This window comes from Symsagittifera roscoffensis, chromosome 3 (genome assembly GCF_963678635.1).
Source record: "Symsagittifera roscoffensis chromosome 3, txSymRosc1.1, whole genome shotgun sequence".
NCBI classification, from domain to species: domain Eukaryota; kingdom Metazoa; phylum Xenacoelomorpha; order Acoela; family Convolutidae; genus Symsagittifera; species Symsagittifera roscoffensis.
Genome location: NC_087064.1, coordinates 32,864,164 through 32,891,982, shown reverse-complemented (window position 1 = coordinate 32,891,982; position 27,819 = coordinate 32,864,164). Strand labels below are relative to the sequence as shown.

Below are 27,819 nucleotides of genomic sequence, written 5' to 3'. Positions count from 1 at the left end.
TTCGTATATATATTTTTTCGCTGAAAAACTTTATTCTGCCCAAATGATTTCGGCTTATTTTTATGTAGTTTCAAGTTTACTATTTTTGAGTAGTTTTAAGTGAAATAAAAACTTTATGTTCCCCTCTGGATTGCACAAAAAGCTAAAATATTGATAGAATATTTATATTTTTCGGCTTTTTCGTTTTTTTTGTCCCGCTTGATATTTGTTTCGGGCCTATATAAAATTCGCTTAATAGCTTCATACTGCGTCTTTCGACGAGCAACAAAACTTTTAATATGCGCGTGTTTGTGTTTTGAGCGTGAGGGGGACTTATTAACTTTAAAGTAGCCATAACTTTTTTTTGCATTTTTTCAGCTTTTTAAATTTTTCTTTTTTGGAAAAATTGCTTAGTGATCGCATATTGTTTCATTTGTCGAGGAAATGAAGTTGAGTGTGTTTATGTGTTTTGAGGGCGAGTGTGATTTAAATAACTTAGTCCTAGTCTTGTCGATTTTTTTCGACTTGAAAGGTTTCTGCAAAGGTATTCTTGGCTTTTTCACCGCTCGGTAAGTTTGTTCCGATACTAATTTCTCAATATGTTGTCTTGGCATGTTTTCGTTTCAAAACTAGCCTTATTTTGATAGATCTAGTTTTTTTTCGACCTTTTCGGTTTTTTTCCGACTTAGCGGCTTCTGTTTTGCATCGCAAGTTGTGCGATGCTCATCTTCGCCTCTGTATACTGTTTTTAACTAATGGTTGAGTTAGTTGTTAGGTTGCTAAAGTACTGGAGTTTAAACGTTATATCTATGGTATACAAATTTTTCCATCTGCGAGATCAGAAGAATAGCACCTACACCTCACATAAGCCTCAATTTTATGATGTAACTAGTGATTGTACAAGCTAATATAAGACAACATATATTTTAATTGCCTTTTTAATCAGGATGCTATTTTTCATAACAATCGGACAATCTAAACAAAAGTTATCCTAGTAGTAAGTTTTGCAAGTGGGAGCTGTTTTTTTTTGTAATTTTGATCAATTACAAGCGTGACAATGTGCCATTAGCTGTCAAGTGATTTGTCTTTTCTGATGTAACGTAGTTCAAAAAAAGTAACTTGGGCATCAAAACAAAAATGCAAAAGTTTTTTTTGCAATCAAATGTTTGAAATTTCTGTAAAAATAGATGATAGTGTGGTTGAAAACTTTTTAGTAGCTTCTGAAAAGGTGCAGTAGGGTTGTAGTTTGTCATCATTGCAAGTTTGAAATTTGTGTAATTTGAACTTATTCTAGCCGACAGTGAAAGCGCATCATAATGAATCCAGCTCATAATTTTTTCTCATACAGTAAAATTTCACTCATATACGCCTTTGCAATTAATTCCGTTTACTCAATCAATTCTTTTATAAGACTGAATTGAAATCTGTCTGATATTAAACAAAAAGTAAAATTTTTTTGATCATTGGAGGAAAGGTATGCAGATGGATCATCATTCAAATTTATTCAGACTCACAAGGAATAGGTAATTCTTTTAATTTTTTACCAATTTCACGCTGTTTCCGCTCAAAAAATACCTCTAGCTATTAATCTCAAGGCAGTTAATTCAAAATCTAGTGTCAACCATCAAAGAAATTATAATTATTTTTGAACGAACGGCTTCTAGAATAAATCTTTTCGCCTTTTTCCACATCATTTTTTTACCCTTGCGATAATCAAGGGTATTGTAATCGGGTACTAGACTTTTTCGACTCCTGGTGCTACCTTCATTCACAACAATTTCAATTTTCGTACTGTCTCCTGTACACTTAGCCTGGAGGTAACAAATACGCCTGCGAAGGCAAATTCAAACGTCCTGGGTTTGAATTTGACCATGATCGGTTTTTTTAAACGTTAAAAAATCCGATTCAAAAAAATTTCGGCCTTTTATTTGTCTGCTTATGTTTTGTCGGCTTAGTTAACAGATCTAAGAATTGTATATATTTGTTGCAATCAAATTTCACTGTAGTTGCTTAAGTTGTCTTAGCATTTTAAAAATCCGGTCGAATCGAATTTTTTTCGTTACATTCGTTGTAATTTTACCAGCTATATTTGTTTAAATTTCATATTTTTTCTTCATTTTTTGTCTTTTGTATCGGTTTAATATATATCGAGCTAGTGACCTCTTTTTGCGTTGTTTGGGGATTGAAAAACGTTTTTGTGTATGTGCGTGTGTTTTGAGGGGGAAAGGGCATACAATTTTAAAAAATAATTTTAGATGTTTTTGAATATTTTCGGCGTAAACATTTTGCTGGACCCTAGGTATCCTTCATTTTTGTTTACCTAGTTTTGTTCAACATTTTTCATTTTCTTTGGACTTCTGTTTTTTTTATGATTGCGTTGTATCGCAAGTGGTGCGAAGCTCCGCTTCTCCTCTGTGTTTATATCTACTTACTGGCCCCTTATTGCATCGTTTGATGACCGAGAAAGGGGGACTCAAATTTTTGATAAGAAATTTTTTGTTTTTTTTTCCGGCATGAAGGTCTTCTATTGAGGTTTCTTCTGTGTTGTTACCGCTTCGTAAGTTTCGTTCCGATGCTAATTTTGCGTTCTTTTGTCTTGGCATTTTTTTTCAAACTATCTTTATTCATTTTGATAGATTGGTTGTATGTATAGTTATAAAACATCGATATTATTTTTTTGCGGATGATTTTTTTGGCTTTCGATTTAGGGTAGTATATGCATATTCTCCAATAAGATTTTGCCGAACAATTTTGATTGATTTTCAGCTAAATGGCTGTCGGCTTATCTACCTAATATTGTTTCCTACAAATTTCTGATATTATTTTTGAGATATTTATGACTTTGGCCCTAAATTTAATTGTTCGAATGCTCAAACTCAACCCTACTTGGAATTCTTCAAAAATTTTAAAGAAAACTTGAACATAAAAAAAATGATTTTCATTTTTTGTTTTTCTTGTTGTTTCTTCTAGGGTTACAGCTCTCGAAGTCCTCTTTGATACTTCTTGAGCGTCTGATACTTCTTGAGTGTCAAAAAGAAACATAGGTATTAAAACAAAAATGCAGAAGTGTTTTTTGCAATCAAATGTTTGAATCTTCTGTAAAAATAGATAGCGAGGTTGAAAACTTTTTAGTAGCTTCTGAAAAGGTGCAGTTGGGTTGTAGTTTACCATCATTGCAAGTTTGAAAGTTGTGCAATTTGAATACAATAGATAGACAATCCTTCAAATTTTTTCAGACTCATGAGTTTAGAAAGAAAAATTATACGGGCTGAAACAAGGAATAGTTAATTCTATTAATTTTCGACCAATTTTACGCTGTTTCCGCTCAAAATCACCTCTAGCTATTAATCTCATATCAATTAGTTCAAAATCTAGTGTTAGCCATCAGAGGAATTATAGTTATTTTTTCAACGAACGGCTTCTAGAACAAATCACTTCGCCTTTTTCCACATCATTTTACCCTTGCGATAATCAAGGGTTTTGCAAACGGGTACTAGACTTTTTTCGTTTCCTGGTGCGACCTTCATAACAATTTCAATTTTTGTACTGTCTCTTGTACACTTAGCCTGGTGGTAACGAATACGCCTGTGAAGGCAAATTCAAACGTACTGGGTTTGAATTTGACCTTGATCGGTTTTTTTAATCGGTAAAAATTCAATTCAAAAAAATTTCGTCCTATTATTTGTCTGCTTATGTTTTTTCGGCTTAGTTACCAGATCTGAGAATTGTGTATATTTGGGGCAATCAAAGTTCAATGTAGTTGCTTAATTTGTTTTAGCATTTTAAAAATCCGGTCGAATCGAAATTTTTTCTTCACATTGGTTGTAATTTTAACAGCTATATTTGTTTAAATTTCACATTTTTTCTTCATTTTTTTGTTTTGTATCGGCTTAATATATATCGAGCTAGTGACCTCTTTTTGCTTTGTTCAGGGATTGAAAAACGTTTTCGTGTGATATTCATTTTTTGTTCTTCTTGTTGTTTCTTCTAGGGTTACAGCTCTCGAAGTCCTCTTTGATACTTCTTGAGCGTCTGATACTTCTTGAGTGTCAAAAAGAAACATAGGTATTAAAACAAAAATGCAGAAGTGTTTTTTGCAATCAAATGTTTGAATCTTCTGTAAAAATAGATAGTGAGGTTGAAAACTTTTTAGTAGCTTCTGAAAAGGTGCAGTAGGGTTGTAGTTTACCATCATTGCAAGTTTGAAAGTTGTGCAATTTGAATACAATAGATAGACAATCACTCAAATTTTTTCAGACTCATGAGTTTAGAAAGAAAAATTACACGGGCTGAAACAAGGAATAGTTAATTCTATTAATTTTCGACCAATTTCACGCTGTTTCCGCTCAAAATCACCTCTAGCTATTAATCTCATATCAATTAGTTCAAAATCTAGTGTTAGCCATCAGAGGAATTATAGTTATTTTTTCAACGAACGGCTTCTAGAACAAATCACTTCGCCTTTTTCCACATCATTTTACCCTTGCGATAATCAAGGGTATTGCAAACGGGTACTAGACTTTTTTCGTTTCCTGGTGCGACCTTCATAACAATTTCAATTTTTGTACTGTCTCTTGTACACTTATCCTGGAGGTAACTAATACACCTGTGAAGGCAAATTCAAACGTACTGGGTTTGACTTTGACCTTGATCGGTTTTTTTTAATCGGTAAAAATTCAATTCAAAAAAATTTCATCCTTTTATTTGTCTGCTTATGTTTTTCCGGCTTAGTTACCAGATCTAAGAATTGTGTATATTTGGTGCAATCAAAGTTCAATGTAGTTGCTTAAGTTGTTTTAGCATTTTAAAAATCCGGTCGAATCGAAATTTTTTCTTCACATTGGTTGTAATTTTACCAGCTATATTTGTTTAAATTTCATATTTTTTCTTCATTTTTTTTGTTTTGTATCGGCTTAATATATATCGAGCTAGTGACCTCTTTTTGCTTTGTTCGGGGATTGAAAAACGTTTTCGTGTGATATTCATTTTTTGTTTTTCTTGTTTTTTCTAGGGTTACAGCTTTCGAAGTCCTCTTTGATACTTCTTGAGTGTCTTGCTGTTTGAATCCAATACTTGTTGTATCGCAAGAGGTGCGAAGCACAGCTTCGCCTCTGTGTTGAATTTTCACATCGTTCGACGGCTTGAAATCTATTTTCTACGTGTGAGCAGCTCAGTGCCATTTTTCTGCAATACAACTGTTGTGTTGCTTTAATTTGGGAACTTTAATTTGTTTAACTAAAGCTTTATATTCTATTAACATTGTCGGCGTAAAAGTTGAAAAAGCTCCGGTAGATCTGAAAAAGGGAAAGCAGTTATTGAAATTTTGTTTTATCAGATTCGTGATTCTTGCTAAACGAAAGCAAGCGTAATGCATTGTCTTCGATTGCATTGATGCTTTATTTTTAAAATTTCTATTTTAGATAGTTTTGTGAATGTAAACCATGGCTTGGGGAGGTTCTACCGATTCCTCTTACACTAATCAGGTTAAAGCATCCAAAAACGAGCCAAACGATGGACAGGCTAAAATAGATCGATTACTTTCATCGAACTTGCCCTACGCAGAAGTGCTCGAAAGGATCATTCAAATTGAATCAAGTGGAAATAGTTCAAATGGGGATTTTGAAAATAGTTCAGAACTTGATAGAGAGGCGCTATTAAATAGTGGATTGAAATCCAGAGCAGAGCTTTATGAATTTAAGCGGCAACAGCTAGAATCATTTCAAAGTGATTCGTGGAGCTGGGATCTGTTGAATCAATTTCTGAAAGATCAGGCCAAGAAATCAAAGCTCTCTGAGCTGGAGTTGACGATGAAGAAGTTCTTGGATACTTCCAAAGAACTTCAAGGGAAAGAAGTTGACACGAAACAGATTCAAGCAGGAGTTGTATATCTAATTAAAGTTCTAAGAGGGACTAAATACATTTCAAATGAGCAAAGACATCAGCTAAAGCTTTATTTTGGCGAGTATAATGAAACTCCGATGAATCGAGCGGTAAATTTAGTCGAGGCTCTTGAGAAGCTTTCAAAAATTGAACTCATTCAATGGAACCTTTTGGACAGTCCACCGAAAAGCGAAGACTTGATGGATAAACCGTTCGGTTCTGGAATAACTTTGATGCCTTTTACTGGAAACTTGCCGCACGTGAGATGTTTTCTCGATGAAGAAGGTTGCAGCCAATCAAATGGCACTATTTCAAATGGAGACGTGGTCCACTCTTTTGATTGGTTAATTGATCAGTTGAAGCCGAAATACAGTGTGAAAGAGCAGACGATAGGGCTAGGGGTCCACGAGATGGCGAGTGCAGTGATGGAACTGCTGAAGAATAAGTTGAAGTCCAATGAAGATTTGCAGTCGGATTTGTTGGAGTTGCTAGGATTTGATTTGTGAGTGCAAACATGAGGGTCGTGGAGCTGACTTTAAGTGCATTTTACAAAAAAAATCCTGTTTTTCTATGCTTTTGCAAACTGAGAATGTTTTGAATGAGCGGAAAACTGTAAACAAAATAGATAGCATACCAACACTCATAAAAATGCAATTTTAAACCATTAAAATATACAAGTGATTGTTTGTGTAGATTTGCGAGAGCAAGTGTCTCGTAATCGGGAACTAAATTTATCTCCGTAAACAACTTGACATTGATATTGCTGTATTAATGCACCTTAGCAAGTTCCAGGCGCCTTTCCACTTAAGGGAAAGGGCCTGGATGCAATGCGGGTGCCTTCGTACCCTATGTTTTTTTTCGGTATCTGAAGTTGATTTTTTTTACTTGAAAAAAAGAATATTCTGACTATTATTTGTCGGCTTATGTTTTGTCGGCTTATTTGCCACAGCATGGATTGTTTTTCGCACTGTAAGCAGTTTACATTGTAGTAGTTTCAAGTGTCATTAATAAGCTACTGTAGTTTGTAAATGTACTAACCCTGTCTGTTATATTTCAAGTTTTTTGTTGTTGTATTTTTCGCCCTAAAAATATTCGGCTGATTTTTTCTCGGTTTAGTGAAACTATTTTGCCTTGACTTAACGAGGAAAAATGATTAGGTTTAACTATAATAAATCAGGCCTGCTGAAGTATAAAAGTTGAAAATTCAATCAATTTAATCGCTTAAAATTTTTTATGACAATTTCCCTTGGCATTTTTTGTCTTCGGATTAATGGGCGTCTAATCTCGTTTTGTCGATTTAGTGAATGCTCGAAAAATAGTAAAAGCTTATTGTGTTTCTCGTCTGTTTTTCTGAAATTGAATTTATCTTTTTCCAAAAAAAATGTTTACAAATTAGAGGAGTGTTCATTTTTTCAATTTTTTTTCAACTTAGTTATTTTCATTTTCAGTTACTTTCTGCTTGGTAGCTTGTTAATGCTACGTTTTTTGCTGTATCGCAAGTGATGCGAAGCTCTGCTTCGACTCTGTGTAAATTGAAGTTCTTACCTTGTTTCTTGACACTGTGTTGATTTCAGCATTGAGTTAGTGATTGAAATCTTGGCGCATCGTGACGCCATAGTGTTGAGTGAAGACACCGTCTCAAAGCAGAGAAAGGACATTGCGAATCGAGAGCAGCAGACTAGTAACAGCAGTGGCATCAATACCAGAAACACAATCAATCCACAGGTGAGAAACGCCATTTATTCTTGAAGTGGGCCACCCAACAGTTTTATCAGCACTGTTAAAACCAGGGGCGGATCTACGATTTTTTTTCGAGCGGAGGCGGAGGATTTTCAAAGAAAATTCGAACATTTAGTTGACCTTTTTTCTAGGTCGATCAAATCGATTTTCGGAGCTCTTCAAAAAAGTCCGTTTTGGCCAAAGTTTCTGCGCAGTAGGCCAAATTTTGAAAGAGCAGGCCGAATAAAGGGTTTTTTGACACTTTTTTTTCGAAAATGTTGACCAAGAAATTGCGTTATTGTTATTATTTACGCGCGCTCCCCTCTTAAAATTAGTATATATTGGTGCCGAAGGCAAGGCCCCTTAAGAAAAAATTTTGGGTCCGCCTCGGATCCTTGAGGGGGGGGGGGGTCCGCTCTCTCTTAAATCCGCCCCTGGTTAAAACGAATTTAAACACTGCATTTAGCTGACTAGCTGACGCATTTAGAAATCCGAATTCTCATCAATGCCTAAAAACTAACTGGAATTTTCTGATTGTTAGGTGAATTTTTAATTAAGAAGAGCTTTCAGAATAACTTCTTGCTTCTGAGACTACATTATGGTGACGTTCTATGAGCGTTCAACAGCCACGTTCAAAGAGTATTAAAAGAGTTTTGGTCGGAAAAATTGCAAGGTGATTATATTTTATGTGAACTTGAGAAAAACAAAAAATCAAAAATTTATTAGCTATTACTTAACAGTAAATAATATGAGTGTTTACACAAATAAAGCGTAGTTTAATTCTACGAAGCAATTTTTATTCTAACCTAAGTCTTAAATAAAAGTGCATTTTGAAATTTATATCAGGCTGTAGTGGAATCGGATCGACTACGTATGGTGTGAGATGTTTTTAAGAGTACTGCGCATAGTGAGTCTTATATAGGCCTTGGTGATTTTTCCCCAGAATTCGAGCTCAGTTATGATTTTTTTTGCGATTTGGTTTTTGATTTCTTATGTTCAATTCATTTCTTTAATTAACTATCAAACAGCAACAATAGCGTCTATCGAACAGCAACGTGATCGACGTCCTATTTCGAAAATGGAATTTAGTTATCAGATTTCCCAGCGAAACAAAAATTATGCGTATTGATTCAGTTTTCTGACTTGGGGTTATTTTTTTATCAAAAAGCACCAATCATAAATTTTTCTTGGAATTTCAAAGTTTTTAAGAGAATAGGTTTTTTTTCAAAACCTTGGTAAGTTTATTGTAATACGGATTAAAAAAAAACAGAATTGGTATTAGAAAATTCGTATGTGAGATGTTAGGTGTATCCCAATTTTTTCAGCTAGCTTCCGTGTTTTATCACAAACGACGTGACGCTTTTGCTCTTTGCAGGTGTTGAAGAAATTCCTGCCAAAGTTGCCGCAGACTAACGCGAGTGGGTGCCAGATTGTGGTGCAGAGTGGGGAGGAGAAGGAGATGCGGAAACTAGTGAGGAAGGAGGAGAAGAGGTACAGGAAGCTACAGATGCAGGCACACCAGCACAACAAAGACAATGGTAGCGCACACATTTACATGTACTGCGTAATTTAATCTAATTTAGAGCAGAGTTTTTTTAATTGTTTCATGGGTGTTAAACCGAATTGAAGTCAGCAAAAGCTTTTTATAAACAATAGAAGCTTGTAATTGGGTGTCACGTCCCGGGGCTACATGGCTATATGAAATCAATGAAAAGTTGGCCTGTTTTAATTGCAGATTTTGAACATGCATTACGTTTTGAATCCCTCAAAGGCTAAGGCATAAGACGTAGGCTAAGGCTTGCTAAGAGCTCAAAAATGAGTTATTGAAAATAGTAATTTCTAAGATCTAATTAGACATAGTTTTAGCCGATGACCAAGGCATCTCCAGATCTTTCGCTCAAGCTCAAATGCAACTTGCAGCTGCTCAAAACGAGCCCGTCATTCGGTATCAGGCAGCTGAAACGCCGAAATATCCACACGTGTATGATATGAAACTAGAAATATCTCAAAAAGCGACCAACGCTGGAGGTTTCAAGATCATGCTGCCTGCAGACACCAAGTACTTTTCAGATGAAATCAAAGAAGAAGTTAGTATTCCAGCGAGTAAACAACCTCCAACTGACGTCGGCAAAGACCGAATTCAAGTCACAAGTCTCCCGAAGTATGCGCAAGCGGCGTTCCAAGGCTTCAAACAGTTGAATCTAATTCAAAGCGTAGTATACCCAGCAGCTTTGCTATCAAGTGAGAATCTTCTGATCAGTGCGCCGACAGGGGCAGGTAAAACGAACATAGCTTTGCTGACTATTTTACACGAAGTTGGAATGCACGTAAAAGGCGATGTAGTCGAGAAAAAGGACTTTAAGATCGTCTATGTTGCTCCGATGAAAGCACTGGCGGCTGAAATGACAGATAACTTTGGCAAAAGATTGGGACCTTTGGGTCTTTCTGTTAAGGAACTAACAGGCGATATGCAGTTAAGCAAGACAGAGATCATGAAAACCCAAATGCTAGTGACCACACCTGAAAAATGGGATGTTGTAACTCGTAAAAGCAGTGGCGATGCCGGTTTGGTTCAAAGTGTGAAACTTTTGATCATTGACGAGGTTCATTTGCTTCATGAAGATCGAGGATCGGTAATCGAAACTTTGGTTGCGAGAACACTGCGTCAGATTGAAAGCACGCAGTCTAGAATTCGTCTAGTTGCTCTTTCGGCTACGTTGCCTAATTATTTAGACGTTGCGCGGTTCCTAAGAGTGAATCCTTACAAAGGCTTGTTCTATTTTGACAGCCGCTTTAGACCAGTTCCTTTGAGCCAGAATTTTGTGGGGATTAAATCGACAAATATTATCAAGCAGATGATGGATTTGGATGATGTTTGCTATGATAAATTAAAGCAAGTTGTTCAACGCGGGTATCAGTGTATGGTTTTTGTTCACTCTCGATCTGGAACTGTGAAAACAGCCCAAGCTTTAAAGGAACGAGCCATGTCGAAAAACGAACAGGAAACATTCATGGCCGAAACCTGGAAGAAGGAATATCTAGACGCCAAACGAGACGTAGATAAGTCGAGAAATAAGGAATTGCGCGAACTTTTTCCGCATGGTTTTTCGATTCATCATGCAGGAATGCTGAGACAGGATAGGAATATCGTCGAGAAGAATTTCGCAAAAGGCAACATCAGAGTACTAGTATGTACTGCAACTTTAGCATGGGGCGTCAATTTACCCGCGCACGCTGTTGTGATTAAGGGAACTCAGTATTATGATGCACAGAAAAGTTCCTTTGTTGATATCGGGATTCTAGACGTTCTGCAGATTTTTGGACGAGCAGGCAGGCCTCAGTACGACACGTACGGTGAAGCGTACATTTTGACAGCTTACAATAAACTGAGTCATTATTTAAATCTGTTAACCAGGCAAACACCAATTGAATCTCAATACGTTGAAAGTTTAATTGACCATTTGAATGCTGAAATTGTTTTGGGCACTGTGAACACGATTGACGACGCAGTTCAGTGGTTGAGTTACACCTACCTTTTCGTACGAATGAAACAGAATCCTCTAGTTTATGCGGTTGATTACAATGATTTCATACACGACCCAGACTTGTTGAATCATCGGAGACAGATAATCGAAGACGCTGCGAAAAGATTGGACGATGCCAAAATGATTCGTTATGTGAAAACAGGCGGAAATAGTTACTTGTATCCGACTGATTTGGGAAGAACGGCGTCCCACTTCTACATTAACTTCCACACGATAGAGTGTATAAATGATAATCTGAATGGGAATATCTTTGAGACGGAGATTCTGAAGTTGATCTCGATGGCCAATGAGTTTGTGCAGGTGAAGGTGAGAGACGAGGAGCTGGATGAGTTGTCGGATCTGATGCAGGAGTGCTGGTATGATTGTGCAGGTATGACATGTAAATTTTATGCGGTATAGATTATGCCGCTCTATTACTGAAGCACCAATATATTAGAGAAAGGATGCGCGTAATTTTATTGATTAGTTTTCGATAAATTCGTGAACAAGGAACCAATACTCTTTATTTTCGTTAACTGTAAAAGAGCCAAGTGATGTTCACTTATATAGGTCTTTTTGGTTTTTGTCAAGAAGTGTTAAAATTCAAAATGCACTAATATCTACAGAAGTGCATTCATGTATATTTAAGGCATTTATGAATGAAGTTCGGTATATTTGCACTTTTTTCGAGTTCAATTCAAACTATCCATTTGGTAAATTGCACTCTCTAATTCTGAAAAAGCTGAAATGGTGCGAAAAAGTGAGCGACTTCTAGTTTCGAGAGTGGTTTTTAATTTAAAGATTTCCTAGCGGAATAAAAAATTTATCCATTGATCCACTTCGCTTAAATTTGATTAATTTTATTTAAAAAGTTCAATCATAAATTGTTCTTGAAATTAGAAGAGCCTTAACTTGGTATAACTTTTTCTTCGAGAATTGAAAAATGATTCAATCTTTTTCTGATTCTCTGGCTGTTTTTAATTTTAAAATGAACAGTGATTTAAATTTCTGAAAAAATTGAAATCAAAAGACTTTGGAAAGAAGGTGTGGCTGATAAACTGAAGACATGGTCCCATTCGTATGTTTTTGAAATCACTTTTTTGGATTTTCTTCTCTTCAATGCAAATAAACATGCCATAAAATTGATTTGTTCTGACGCATTTGGAATTTAGAAAAAAAACATGTCATGTGGTTCTATGTTCTTTTTTTTCAGTAACAGACATAAAGTTTGATTGCGCTCAAGTTTTATTTTCCGCTGTTTGAATTTCGATTTCTTTTCAAGATCAATTCAACTTCATTTGCTAAAAGGAAGACAAATTAAGCTCTTCAATAACAAAAATTGGTGATATATTACAATAGGTGGTAGGATCAATTTCAATAGCTGCATCGCTTTTTGTTATACTTCGCACATTACTTAAAAATTAATTTAAAGCCAAATTTTTAGGCAAAAGATGCGTAAAATGTGAAATTATGAATAGCATTTCATTTGACACAGTAATGTATTTAAAAAAACTATCTTAGTCTTAGTACAAGTGATTGAAAGTGAAATGACTATATTATGCATTATAGTTCTCAAATTTAATACATGCACTATACTCAAATTTACCACCTATTGTAATATATCACCCAAAAATTCAAATGGGAGGAAAAATGGTCAAGGCATTTTACTTTGAAAATTGAATAATGATTTTCAGAGTTCCCAACTGAATGAAAAAAGTTATCAGTTTATCCATTTTCTCAAATTGGTTTAGTCTTTTAAAAAAGTCAAATATAAAAGATTCTTGAAATTCCAAAAAGAATTTTATCGTGAAGTATATTTGTTTTCGAAAGTTGAAAAATTTTCAAGTCTTTCGTTTTTTTTCTCGCTTTCTTTGCGTTTATTGGCACATTTTCAATTTTCTGTTGACGATGTCAAACTATTCGCATAATTGTTGAAGCTGTTTATGCTAAGGTGGCGCAGAGAATAACCATGGGAAAGTGAACATCCTTCTGCAGTCATACGTGAACAGAATACCAATGGACAGTTTTTCACTCACAAGTGACCAGCTTTACATATCGACTAATGCCGCTCGAATATGTCGAGCTCTGTTTGAAATAACCCTGAAAAACAATTGGGCAAATGCAACTAGCAGGTTACTTTCTATCAGTAAATGCATTGAACAGAAATTGTGGGAACAACAACATCCGCTAAGGCAACTTCCTGGGAATTTGTTGCGTGAAGAAGTTTTGGTTAAACTGGATAGATCTAAATTGTCACTGGAAAGATTGCTAGAAACTCCTGCCAAGGAGATCTCAGCTTTGTTGAGGTTGAACCCAGCACAAGGTGAACGTTTAAAAGAACTCGCTCGAAGTTTACCGTCTATTAGAACGGAAGCTACAGTTCAGCCCATTACACGATCGGTGCTTAGAGTGAAGGTTCTAATCTACCCGATGTTTACTTGGAATGACAAAGTGTCAGGAGGATCAAGTGAGCCATTTTGGCTGTGGGTTGAGGACCCGGAGACTAATTATATCTACCATTCCGAGTACGTGACGATAGGCAGGAAGAGTGTAGTTAGGAGAGGGGGACAGAGGCCGGACCCTGTGGAGTCTGTGTTTACTATTCCGATTCACGAACCTCTGCCCACTCAGTATCTGCTGCGAATCGAAAGCGATAGGTGACTATGCTTTGTCTCAAGTATTCTCAAATTTCGTGCCCAGAAGTTTAGGTCGTCTAAATCAGTTTACGTTCAATTTTATTTTTCGCAGATTACATCATTTAAATCAACGTGTTGTTAGAACAGTTCTTGGTCATTTATTCAACTGGAATCGTTATTTCGCATACCCAAGCGAAGCGTAGGTTATGTTAATTTGGAGCTCGAGCTTAATAACTGCAGCTTATATGAAAACTGTTTTCCAAATTATATATTTTTGAAGTTCATTTGCTCGGATTGTAGATGGGTTGGCTGTGGTATCCAGACTCCCTTGTCATTCCGACACCTGATCTTACCCGAGCAACACCCACCGCACACGGAACTGTTGGATCTGGAACCCATTCCGAAAAGTGCACTCGGAAACGAGCAGTGGGAAGCTCTGTTCACCTTCTCTCATTTCAATCCAGTCCAGACGCAGATATTCCACACTATGTATTACACAGACTGCAATGTGCTGCTGGGAGCGCCGACGGGGTCTGGAAAGACAATTGCAGCCGAAATTGCGTTCTTCAAAGTATTCAGAGATTACCCGGGTTAGTTTTTCAATAGAATTTAAAGCTATTGACTTTAGCTAGCTTAGTGTTATATACGTATGGTATTATCTCTACGTTGGAGATCGATTGCGGTACTTAAATTTTCAAATCTTATATTGCCTTTTCTTTCCTTATTTCACGTTTTAGTGCCTTTGTAGAGCTACTTTTTGCCGTTTTCTCGCTTGCGTTTGCGAAGTTCAGCTTTGTCTCTTGTTGGATAAAGAAAAAGGGAGCTTAAGAAATTTGTAGAACAATGCTTGATATATATTACAACACGAGGTGGTTCGCGACAAGTATCACGACAAGTATTTCTATTGACCAACTGTTCTGTGTAGGAATGAAAGTAGTCTACATAGCCCCACTGAAGGCGCTGGTGAGAGAGCGAGTGAAAGACTGGAAGGTGCGGATGGAGCAGCGACTGGGAAAACAGGTGGTGGAGTTGACTGGGGATGTGGTGCCTGACTCACAGGCCATCTCTGCTGCTGACATCATTGTGACCACTCCTGAGAAGTGGGACGGAGTCAGTCGGTCCTGGCAGACAAGACAATTCGTCAGATCGGTAAACCATTTCCTATAGAGACGAGTCGAACATATGGCGCTCAATTCGATCATTTGATTGGTGAATAATGAAGACAGATCGTTCGCCAAGATCATCAAGAAATGTTTTTCTGCCGCTGGTATAATATTAGGCTGACTAATGATAAAATATATGCTGCGTTGAGCTTCACAATTTCAAGGCTTTTAGCTCCATTACCCAAATTCTCCGGTACTTTTTAATGAAACATTGTGTTGTGTTTAGGTTGGGTTGATTGTGATAGACGAGATCCATCTTCTTGGGGACGACAGAGGACCAGTTCTAGAAGTCATCGTATCCCGAACTAACTTCATATCCTCACAGACTGACCGGAAGTTAAGAGTAGTGGGGTTGTCCACTGCCTTGGCCAATGCGAGGGACTTGGCAGACTGGCTTGGAATAAAGACGCAAGGGCTGTTCAACTTCAAACCGGCTGTGAGACCGGTTCCGTTACAGATACATATCAGTGGATTCGCAGGCAGACATTACTGTCCTAGAATGGCATCGATGAACAAACCAGCATATCAACAGATTCGAACTCATTCGCCTAACAAACCGGTGCTAATTTTTGTTTCGTCCAGGAGGCAAACTAGACTTACAGCTCTAGATTTGGTAGCATTTTTAGTGTCTGAGAACGCAAAGCAATGGTTGCATTGTGGTCAAGATGAACTTGACGTTTATTTATCCCGCGTCAAAGAAGCGAATTTGAAACTTCTGTTAGCTTTTGGAATTGGAATCCACCACGCGGGTTTGACAGAAAACGACCGCAATATTGTAGAAGAAATGTTCGTAACGCAGAAGATTCAAGTGTTGATAGCGACTGCAACCCTGGCGTGGGGTGTGAATTTTCCAGCTCATTTGGTGATTGTGAAGGGTACTGAGTATTATGATGGAAAGAGTAAGAAGTATCAGTTGATGCCAATCACGGATGTCCTGCAGATGATCGGTCGTGCCGGAAGACCTCAATTTGACACGACGGGAAAAGCTGTAGTATTTGTTCACGACGTTCATGTAAGTTACATGTTCGTTTATTCAGCAATAATAAGTGTCTAGGTCAAGTACAGTTTTAACTTGAATTGAAAATGGTTGCCTTTGAAAGCAAGTAGCGCTTTAGAATAGTTTAAGTTTCAATGAAAGAAGAGTTCTCACTTTGTTTTTAGAAAAACTTCTATAAGAAGTTTCTGTACGAACCATTCCCTGTCGAATCCTCACTTTTGGGAGTTCTCTCCGAACATTTGAATGCAGAAGTGATCGCCGGGACCATCACTTCAAAGCAAGACGCAATCGAATACGTCACGTGGACTTACTTCTTCCGTAGACTCCTGATGAACCCTGGGTTTTATGGCCTTGATGGAACAGAACAAGATCAAGTGAACGTTTTCTTATCGGGACTGATCGAAAAGTCATTGCAAGAACTCTCTCTTAGCCAGTGTGTGCAAATAGCCGATGATGATATGGGCTTAGAGCCTCAAGTTCTGGGAAGAATTGCATCATATTATTACGTCAGTCATTTAACAGTTCGAATGTTCAGCCAGAAAGCAGAGCCGAATGCTAGCATAGCAGATATTATGAAGGTCCTTACTGATGCTACTGAGTACAATGAATTGCCAGTTAGGCATAACGAGGACGCTTTGAATGCAGATTTGGCGAAACTTGTTCCAATAGAGGTCAACCAATATACCTATGATGACCCGCATACTAAAGCGTTGCTGCTGCTTCAAGCGCATTTCACAGGCTGCGCATTGCCTTGTTCGGATTACTTGACGGATACTAAGTCCGTGTTGGACCAGTCCATTCGTATCTTGCAAGCGTTGCTGGATTGTGTAGCTGACCTGGGATGGCTGACGTTTTCGCTGAAGATAACCCAAATCATCCAGATGATAGTACAAGGTAAGTTTGAAGTTTAATTTTGAAAAATTAAGTCGAAAATTTTTTGCTAATACTAGGTTAAAAGTTCTGTTAAAACTGCTTATTATGCATTGAATTTTTGGTGGGGAAAATCAAGGTATCACAAGGGTCGAGTGATTTATCATAAAGACCTTTCATTCGTTATACGAACCTTTTAAATTCCAAATAATTTTTTTTAGTGTTGTGAAAAACCAGTTTGAAATTTTTTATTCTTAGTCTAATTTTGAGCGAATAAAGCATTAAACAGGCTTTTAAAGGGCTCAAATCAGAAGGTTTATTGGTCAAGTTAAACCGTAAGGTTTTAGTGTTACTCCAGAAAATTTTATTTGTCGACCTCTTGGGAATAAAATTTGGAACGTTTTTTCTGAAAAATCTGCAATCTTTTATGATTTTTCTATTCATCATTTGAGGAAAGCTACCATCGAATGTTTTAAAATTTTTTTAATTAAGAGTCATGGACTTAGTGAATACTCTAATATAGGTCTTGGTAATTTTTTCCCCGTTCGAATGGAAACTCCCCAGCAAAAGTCTAGAAAAACTTGATCGACTTCTAGTTTTGAAAGTAGAATTTCATTTTTAGGTTTGCAAGCGGAATAAAAAATTACCTATAATCCAGTTTTCTCAACTTAGGCTACTTTAATCAAAACAGTGTCCATCATACATTGTTATAGAATTTCAAAGAGCTTAAGCCCATATATTCTTGTTTCTTTGCGTTCATGAATCTTTCCCTACTGTCTGTTGGTTATGTTTTACACTTCGTTCAAATCCTCTTATCATACCACGAACAAAAACGACACTTTTTCACAAAAAAAAATATATATATTTTTTATAAATAGTTTTTTTTTGGTCGGAAATTTCCTATTACTTGCACAGCAACTGGCTATCCTTGGTTTTTTTACCCTTGCGAAGCAAAATGTATTAGTTCTAACTTTCTTTTTTTTCCAACCTAAGTGGCAATTAAAAGTGCTACTTTTGGTGACACTTTTGAATCGGAAGGCTGCTTTGACATTTGATTAGTAAAAAGTTAACAAAGCTGATGCATTTTACTTCATCAAATGAACCGAAAAAAGTTGTTTGTTTCAAACAGCAGTACGATAGCAGAGATAAAAAGCTCGATATCAGAAATTTTCCAATTTATTGTATCACGCATTTTTTTTTGAAATGCATAACTTATTCATAATTTAGCTTTATACTTTCCAATTTATTATATGCAAAATTGTGTCTTTTGTATTTGGTGCTTTTTTGCTGCATCGAATTGGCAATTTATATATGTAGCTGCGTTATTGGTGGCTAGTTTTTGGGGATTTTAAACATCCGTGGTTAGTGCATGAGACCCAAGTTTGCAAGTTGCAGGTTCGAATCCGGCACGTAGCCGAGTTTTTGCTAATTCGAGGCTTATTTCTACTTTTTATTATTTCACTTGACAGCTGCTTTTTGGTCTTGTTCTCACAAGTGTTTGCGAAGCGCAGCCTCATCCCTGCTTAAGTCTTAGCTATTTGAAAAAATGGCAAGAACAGTTCAAGGCCTGCTTGTTTGAAATTTTTTTATATTAGACAATGATAGCCTGTTGCTGTGCAATAAGCTTCGATTGTATCGGCCTCAATACTCTAAGAAATCAGAAGTGCGAAATTTGATTTTTAAACATTATTTAAAAAAAAGCAAATGGCGTTTAAATAAGAAGAATGAGAGATAATTGTTGCATAAAAAAGTAAAAATTGCAGTATGGCTGAATTGATTGTCATCAATTATCGTTAATAAGTGAAATTTGGTCTGAAAATTGGATAAGTTCTGACAAATATTTTTTGACACACGTCTTTTTTGGAATCCGAATACGACCGACAGGGCTTTAATATGATACCACACTTCACCCACTGTCAGCTTTTCTTAAGGTACCTAAAATTGGGCGGAAAAACACTAGGTAATAAATAGTTTTTCCCGTCACTGGAGTGATGTGGTTAGAACAATAAAAATGTTTTTGAATAAATGTTGAAATTTTTTTTACATACAGATAATTATTTGATTCATCGCTCGATCTCATTAAACAGGGAATTTGGCTTTAAGGTTTGTGGATTACCCAATCTCCCTTTCTACAACTTCCCAACATGGATGGCTTCATGATCGGCTATCTGGCAAAAGAGTATAGAAGGAATCAAAACAGAAACCAGTCAAACCTTAACTTCGCACGATCTCTTCCTGAATTGATGATGTATTGTCGTGAAAACTACGTCTCTTTGAAAGAGATATTACAACCTCAAATGAAAGAGTACGAACTAGAGCAGTTTTTTAAAGCATTGCAAGTTCTCCCGATTCTAAAAATGAATTTGGCAATTTCTGGTTTTTGGGAGGACGACCCAGGAACCAGAAAACAAAAGCCGGTTATCATAGTCGACCCTGCAAAATCTAATTTGAACAAATCTGATATTTGGATTGACGTACACGCTGACCAAGAGTATTTAGTTGAACTGGATTTGAGGAAGTTAAATAGGTGTCCGAGAAATGCGTATGCGCCTAAGTTCCCGAAGCCAAAACCAGCCGGCTGGTTTTTCATTTTGGGCGATATTGAAAACCAGGAGCTACTGGCGCTGAAAAGACTGACTAGTTTGAGACCCAAACAAGCGATTTCGTTATCGTTTTTCTCTCCGGAAGAAAAAGGAAAATGTATTTATACATTGTACGCTATGAGCGATTCGTATTTGGGACTAGATCAACAATACGCGATACACTTGAACGCGATTGATGCATGTGTTCAAACTCAGCTGGAAATGGAATTAACAGAACTGGCTGATTCCAGTTCCAGTGATAACGAATGAATTACCTTAAAGGCTCTTGAAAATTAATCCAGAAAATTTAAAAAAAAAAAGGAAAAAATGCACAAATTAAAATTGACTGAGTTAAAGTAATTTCAACTAAAATTGTATATTTTTATCAATTGATTATTTATGATAACCACTATCTTTTTTACTGTGATCTCAAAATGATTTTGGCGTAAAATTATGTGGTTGTGAATGTGTTCATTTTCAGACTCTATAGCCTTAATTAAAAGATGGGAACAACTAAACAAACGGCTCGAAAGAGTCAACGAGGAGAGGTACCGACAGCTGGCATGGGCCGACTGATGACTAAACGACAGGTAAGAATTTGTTTTTTTGAAACTGAATTTTCGATTGTCAAGTGCACCGATACCTTCGAGAAGTGGGAAGGAACTATGAGCTAGCATGATTTTAATCCACTTGATCTCATGTTTATTTCGAGTTCAAATATTTCGAGTTCAGTATCATATTAAAGCCCTTTCAGTCGTGATTCGGATTCAAAAATTTTGCTGCATCAGTAGTGAGTTGGTTCTGCTAGCCAACGGGATTTATTTTGGTTCAAGTGCTAATGGGCATCGTAAAAAAATTTTGGTCCTCTCTGTTGGAAGTACTCAAACAGACGTATTTTTAACTTGTTAGAATTTTAAATATCCTTCTTATTCTAAATATGCCTTTTATAAAGAGCAATGAACTTAGTGAAGACTCTTATATAAGTCTATAGTGATTTTTTTTTTCAGGAAAAAGTTTTTTTTTCAGGCTCCGCTTTACTCAAATCTTTTAGGCTCAATTTTGACTTTTCGCGGTTTGACGTTTGATTTGTTTTAAATCAGTTCATTTCCATTGTTTCGTTGCATCGAGCCCCAAATTGTCAAGGTCACGAACACCGTGATCGACATCTGTTTTCGAAAGTAGATTTTGATGTTCAGATTTCCCAGCAGAATAAAAACTTACGTATTGATCCAGTTTTCTAAAATTTTTATTTAAAAGGTTATTTTTATTTTAAAAAAAGTGTCGATAAAAAAGAAGTCATTTTTTCCTTGCGCTCATCAGCTCTTCTCCAGCTGTATGGTGGCCATATTTGTTAGTTGAAAACTGTTTCAGTGTTTTTAATATTTTCTTTTTGTATTTTTCCGCAACAAAAGTTTATTCGGAAGAAAAGGTTTTTGGCTCATCCATTATCGGCATGGTTGCCTCATATTGCTTCATTTGAAGGGTGATAGTACTTTTTCGTTACTGTTTGTGCTGGAAACAATTCAAGTTTCAAATAATTCAAATAAGTTCAAAATAATCGCTTCGTTTTTTAAAGCGTTTCTTTTCTCATGTTAGGAATGTGTGAAGTGCAATTTCATTTAGTCTTCATCTATCAACTATTTTCACTGCAGACAAGACGGAAAATCGGAAAGCTGTAACATTTCTGGATTATCAGCCTGTTTTACGGTTGTATTGCAGATCGCTTTTTTGGCAATCAATTTTTGCCAAGGATATTTAGGATGAAGTTTCTTATTTGAGCGATCTCTTTGATGCACCGTATGTGGGATTCACCCGCTAGTTCATTTTAAATATTTATGCACGCAGTGTAATTTAATCTCCGCTTTACTCAAAACTTTATATGTAAAAGGTCTCAATGATATTTAGGACGAAGTTTCCTATTTGAGCGATCTCTTTGATGCACCGTATGTGGGATTCACCCGCTAGTTCATTTTAAATATTTATGCACGCAGTGTAATTTAATCTCCGCTTTACTCAAAACTTTATATGTAAAAGGTCTCAATGATATTTAGGATGAAGTTTCCTATTTGAGCGATCTCTTTGATGCACCGTATGTGGGATTCACCCGCTAGTTCATCCAATGATATTTAGGATGAAGTTTCCTATTTGATCGATCTCTTTGATGCACCGTATGTGGGATTCACCCGCTAGTTCATTTTAAATATTTATGCACGCAGTGTAATTTAATCTCCGCTTTACTCAAAACTTTATATGTAAAAGGAGCGTTATAAGGCTTTCTGCTAGAATTATCTGGGAAACAGAACGTTCCGAGTATATATTTTTTCCGCACTTTGATCTATGTCCGCTTAAAAGAGCATTCAAATCTTTCAGGCCAAGTTGATTTTTCGCGGTTTGACTTTCGACTTCTTTTTCAGTTCAGTTATTTTTCTTTGTTAAAAGGAAGGCAAACTCCACTATTAAACAGCAAAAATGTAAAGGCTACAAAAAGCGTGATCGAATTCTAGTTTCGTAATTGGATTTTCATTTTTAAATTTACCAGCGGAATAAAAAATTTACCCGATCCAGTTTCCTCAAATTGGGTTAGTTTTATTTAGAGCAATCAACGTAGTGAGTACTCTATATAGGTATGTGATTTTTTTTGCGGTTTTTTTAGGAAAAGTCTTAAAATTTGTGCACGATCATTTTTTATTTTTCGCTGTTTGACTTCTGGTTTTTTCCTATGCTCACTTCATTTCCTTTGTTAAAAAGAAGGCAAACATGTAAAGGTCACGGAAAACGTAATCAAGTTCTAATATCGAAAATGGAATTCAATTATCAGATTTTTCAGCGAAATAAAGTTTTTACCCATTGATCCAGTTTTCTCAATTTGGGTTAATTAATCAAACACCAATCAGCATTCATAGACTGTTCGAAGAAATTCAAAGAAGATGTTAACTTAAATAGCTTTAAGGGCATATGTTTTTTTTCTTTAATATTCAAAAATTGAAGTTTTTTTTTCCAAAAAACTAGTCAGTTTTTTCTGTTTCCTTGTGTTCATTGACTCCTCAAACTTTATGTTGGCTATGTTTATTTTTTTTTTCAAAATTTATATTCTTTAGAGACATATTTTTAAATTTATTTTGCTCTCAAAATTTCGGCCGTTTTTTTTGCCTAATTTTGTCGTTTTTTGTTGGCGGTTGCGAAGTGAAGATTCGCTTCTGCATCTGCCGATGTGAAAATAAGAATATTGTTTGTATCTATAATGACGAAAAAAGGCTGAAGTTGTACTGGAGGTAAAGCTCAAAAAAATTCGAATGTCGACACTTTCTGGATCTAATTGACGCTGTTGAAACATTTGAATGGTTTCGTGCAACTCAATTAATTCGTTGTCGGAATCTCAATTATTGAAGTTAAAATTGATAATAATATTTTCATCGTAAAAACCTTCGGCGTTTTCTCAGTTAGATTTCAATTGGCATCGCATCAGTTGGTAGAAATGATATATATCGTTTGGAATCAGTTTGTTGATAGGTTTGACTGTAAGTTAAATAAAAAGTGATTTATAAAAGGTATCAATTATTTCAGCTGCATTCCATTATCAGTGTTTCTTAGCCACATAACGTAGTTTGTTTAATTTGAATCAATTAACGATTCTCAAAGACCTTGTTTAAAAAAAGTGAAATAGTAAGTAGTTTACATAATTAGTTTAAAAAGTTCACAAATTCTTTGGCAGTCTGATTAAGTTAAAAGTAGTAACCGAATATTATTTTTCTGACAAATAAAAGTATAGAATTAGTCAATATTTGAAATCACTTTAAAGGTTATGGCGAAGAAGTCTCTACCAACAAAGCAGCCAAGATACTCTGCTTCTCAAGTGAGGGCGAACAAGAGGAAGAGGAGGCCGAGGAGGAAGGGAGTTGTGGCCCTGTCTGAGATCAAGCGCTACCAGAAGAGCACGGAGTTGCTCATTAGGAAGCTACCTTTCCAGAGATTGGTCAGAGAAATTGCAATGGATGTGTACGGAAGCGCAGATTTGAGGTAATATTTTTAAGATCGATTTGCTTATAATTCCACCGTCTAGCTATATCGTCATTAGGTTCAAAATAGCTTGTGGCTTTTTGTACGTCGAAGGTTTAACATTTCTCCACGTATGTGACTTCTTAACATCCGATCTCAATGACAAAATTATAGCGAAGTCGATGAACGTAGTGAAGCTTCTTACGTAGGTCCTGACGAGTTTTTATTTTTTAGGAAAAGTTCACGCTCAAATTTGATTTTTTGCGCTACTTCATTTTTTATTTCTTTTTACTTAGAAGACGAAAAATCATGTCGAATCTAGCAATAATCATCAATGTGTTTTCAACTAGTTACAAACAATTTATATCAAAATAGTCAACTCAGAACATGAAATTGGAATGGATTGACGAAAGGCGCATTGCGTGCCTACTTAGGTCTAACCGCTAGTCAAGCAATATTAATTTTAGTTATTAATAGTTAATTAATATTAAAAATTTATTTGAGTCATGAACCTAGAATACTCGTATGTAGGTCTTGAGAATTTTAAGTTTTTTTTTCCGGAATAGTTTGTTCACGTTAAAATTGGATTTTTCGCGGTTTGACTTGATTTGTGAAGATCATTTTCTTTCCTTTGTAAGAAGGAAGGCAAGCTCACCTATATATTAGCAAAAGTTTTAGGTCACGAAAAACGTGATTGACTTCTAGTTTTGAAAATTGGCTTTGTTCTTCAGATTTCCAGCTGAATAAAAAGTTCACTTATTGATCCAGTTTCATTCAAAAATTGTTCCGATCGATTATTCTAAAACTGAAAAATAGGGGTTAAAATTTGCGGTTAGATGAGCACACGTACATTGATAGTCATCTAGCAAGAAAATATGCGCTAAAATGATATTTATTTTTGCATAAAAATTCTTCAGTGTTGTTGATTACACAAGCAAAGCTTGTGTGATATTACGAACTCACTTTTGTTTCCAACTTAAGTCTCGCAAATATTAGTGCTCTTTTTGAAAGTGCTCTTTTATTGCATTATATGCATAAGATCAATAACCAGCGATTAAGTACAGCAAATGCTAAGGATATTAACTCACACCATTGTATTACGAATAGCACTTTAGCTTCAAGGTGTTATAGTTCGGTAGCGTAGAGGTAGGGAATGAGACCAGCAGCAAAAAAGAGTGTTCGAACCTCAGCAGGGTCGCATGTTTTTAATGAACTTTTTCGTATACTAGTTAAAATGCGTCCGCTCTATAAATTGAGGCATGTTAGTTGGTAAATTTCTTTTCAAATTGACTGGTAGTGCTAATGTGTCATAATTGGCTTGCGTCACTTAGCAATTATATAGACTCATAGTTCTCGTGCGTCACTTAAGAAATTTTGTAGACTCAAAGTTTTACTCATTCAGTGTTTCCCAGTAGCGTTGTCGGTCATATTTTTGCTTGTGTATGCGAAGTGCAACTTCGCCTCTGCGTAATTTTTGGAAGTAAACGCGATATCTTGAAAACTACAATGATTTGGAGGTTTATTTGTTTCAGGCTAGATTCGCAACCCTAAAATGACTATCTCCTTAAAAAGTGATTATCTAATGAAATATGTGATGCATCATTTCATTATTTCCGAGTAAAAAATTGCTTTTGAATTTACCGACGAAAACAATTTCTTAATTTACTGCTTTTTTCTGATTTTCTCCGGTAATATTTTTTTAAAAGTATTTTCGCTCTGTTAATCATGAACGATTTTTTGTACAGAATGGTTGAATGAATGTTTTACATATTGAATTTTTTGTTTTTGAAGCAAAACTTTGTATAGAGAAAAAAATTTGAGAAATTTGTGCAAAGTCCTAAATTCAACAATCGAAAACTGATTTTTAACAAATCGTACACGTATACTTCATGCACTGTTGCTATTTTGTTGTTTAAAAAAGTTTATTTTTTTTGTATCTTATTTCCTTTTGAAATGAATCTTGCGAATAATTTTTCACTGCAACTTTAAAATTTTAAAATTTGGTTCAAAAAATTTGTGCCACCATAGAAGAGCAGAGCTAATCTTCATTACGAGGCCAAACTGTGCATTTTGTGCATTGTAAGCGGATTCCGCAACAAGGACGCTCCCTTTGTTCTTCTTTCGTTCTTTACTTTCCTTTGATTGTTCCGACAAAATTTTAACATGTTTAAAGACTTGTCTCCGGAATCCAGGAAATACAGACACAAAATTGTGCGCCTATCCAGTGCACAGTTTGGCCGCGTAATGTTATTGTATACTTGGCTTTATATACGACTGATAGTCTTTGAGCAAGGTTGAAGATGGTACATAGTATCTCATTTTTGAAGTTATATCGTATTGTCGCCTCAATGACATCATGGTACATACAAGAGGGTTCAGCTTTATAATAATAAATTTTGACGCAAAAATTGGAAGCCTTAATTTTTTTCTAAACTTATTTGGTTAGTTTTATCTGAGTGTAGAGTAAACTTATTTAAGAAAAACCAGGTGGAAATATTTGTCGAATCTAATTGAAAGTCATGGGAATTTCAGGAATCACACGATAACTTTGTATCGTCTGCAAAAAAAAACATTTCATTTAGAAACTGCACGATTTCATCAATTTAAGTTGAGCTCATTTATTTTGTTGAAAGGAAGGCAAAATCCATTATCTAGTGTCAAAAGTGTAAAAATCACAAAAGTCGTCATCGGTTTCTTAGTTTGAAATCTATTGAAATTGAAATGGGGGCTTCACGATTTCCCGTGCTTAATTTTTTTGAAATTGAAAAAGCTTTACGGCCATGTAAGTTCGAAAGCCGAAGTTATGCACAGGCCAATTTTTTTTCTATTTCCTTGCATTCATTGACTTTGTTCTAACTGTCTATTGGCTATGTTTTATTTTGGGAAGGTTTCGATAATAGAAAAGAGTCAATATTAATTGAGGATATTTATATCTTGGTGATAAATAAGAAACCATATTTAGATTCCAGACAGGAGCAATCGGAGCGCTTCAAGAGGCAGCAGAGGCATATCTAGTCGGTCTGTTCGAAGACACCAATCTCTGTTCCATACATGCTAAACGAGTCACTATCATGCCACGCGATATGCAACTGGCAAGGAGAATCAGAGGCGACTACTTCACTATGTAGATACGAAAACCGACTCGATTTGAAAGATGGGAACTACATACGATCCGAGTCGTGGCACGATTGATGTTAAACCAGTGTTCGTATTACTAACGCGTGAAATACCAATAAAAAATACAAACTGTTCGGAACATTGCTGACTATATTAAAAAGTATTTAAGATTTGTCTAGTATTCATTGCTGGTGAAAAATTCATTTGAAATTTTGGAAGGCAAAATAAATGTATATTAAACCGTAATAATGAAAACTTAGATTTCAATTTGTTTAGTTTCGTGTTTGTTGGTCATTTTCCTCTTTAATTGATTTTTCCCAATTTCTTCAGTGTTGCTGAAACAAGGGTCGCATTTATTTTGGCTGGGTAGTTGACTATTCTAGCCGGTTTTTCAACTTCATGTTCTAAGTGAAGCTAAATTTGAGCTCTCCAAAAACTAAAATCAATATTGCTCAAAAATTCGCCCTGAACAGTTTTAAAGTAAATTTTATTTTTAGAATTCCCAGCGGATTAGAAACAGAAATATGCTTAATGGTCTTGGTTATTAAGAATAAACGTTGTCTAAGTTTTTCTAAACGAGTTTCCGGAACTATAGCATGAATTTCGTCCTTGTTACTCTTTAGTTCAGTAATGCTTTTTCAACGCTTTCTTGGATTTGTTTGTCACATGTGAATAAATTTATTTGTTATGATCGGTATGAAAAATGCTGCTGTCGCAAATCAATAACCGTGATGATTTCTATTGTTTGAATACTAATCAATTCAGTTTTGTGGATATTGTTTTAAAGAATGGAAACAGGGATAATTTGCCTCGAGATTGCTGGATGATTAAGAACCAATGCACCATTTGGAAGAACACAGGGGCGGATCTAGGATATTCTCGGGGGGGGGGATTTTCGAAAATTTTGACGACCTTTTTTTTAGGTCCACCAAATTGGTACTTTTTAAGAAACCCTTTGGTACTTTTTAAGAAAGCCAACTTTGGCCGACCGACCCTTAAGTTGTTCTAAAGGCGCCTTCGGCGCCAATATATACTAACTTTCAGGGGGAGCGCGCGCCAAAAAAAACGCGATTTTTTTGTCAAAATTTTCCAAAAGTGCACAAAAACGGCTTTTTTGACCTGTTTTTTCAAAAATTTGCCTGCGGTGCAAAAAGTTTGGTCTATCTACGGTTTTTATAGTGCTTTAGGAGAGCTCGGAAAATCAATTTGGTGGACCTAAAAAAAAGGTCGTCAAAATTTTCGAAAATCCCATATGCATTTTTTTTGAAAATCGAAAGTTGAAATTTTTCGAAAAAGCAAGAAGCAAGTGAGTATTTTTTTTTGTATCCTTGCGTCCATTGACTCTGTTGTTTGTTT

General features: G+C 35.8%; 3 protein-coding genes across 5 annotated transcripts in view; 2 read left to right on the top strand and 1 right to left on the bottom strand.

The window, feature by feature from the left end:
* The window catches only part of LOC134841414 (bridge-like lipid transfer protein family member 1), a 469,521-nt gene that overhangs the window by 359,988 nt on the left and 81,714 nt on the right, over nt 1-27,819 (bottom strand). The gene's annotated exons all lie outside the window — the stretch shown is intronic.
* On the top strand, nt 5,403-19,701 carry LOC134841193 (activating signal cointegrator 1 complex subunit 3-like). Its single transcript, XM_063857020.1, has 10 exons — nt 5,403-6,361; nt 7,434-7,584; nt 8,954-9,116; nt 9,445-11,493; nt 13,054-13,759; nt 14,039-14,328; nt 14,664-14,887; nt 15,128-15,913; nt 16,063-16,792; nt 18,872-19,701. Exons 1-10 carry the CDS (start codon nt 5,421-5,423, stop codon nt 19,618-19,620), a joined length of 6,789 nt encoding a protein of 2,262 aa, XP_063713090.1. The 5' UTR covers nt 5,403-5,420; the 3' UTR covers nt 19,621-19,701.
* On the top strand, nt 19,830-27,242 carry LOC134842209 (uncharacterized). Its single transcript, XM_063858437.1, has 3 exons — nt 19,830-19,940; nt 23,150-23,367; nt 26,309-27,242. Exons 1-3 carry the CDS (start codon nt 19,854-19,856, stop codon nt 26,472-26,474), a joined length of 471 nt encoding a protein of 156 aa, XP_063714507.1. The 5' UTR covers nt 19,830-19,853; the 3' UTR covers nt 26,475-27,242.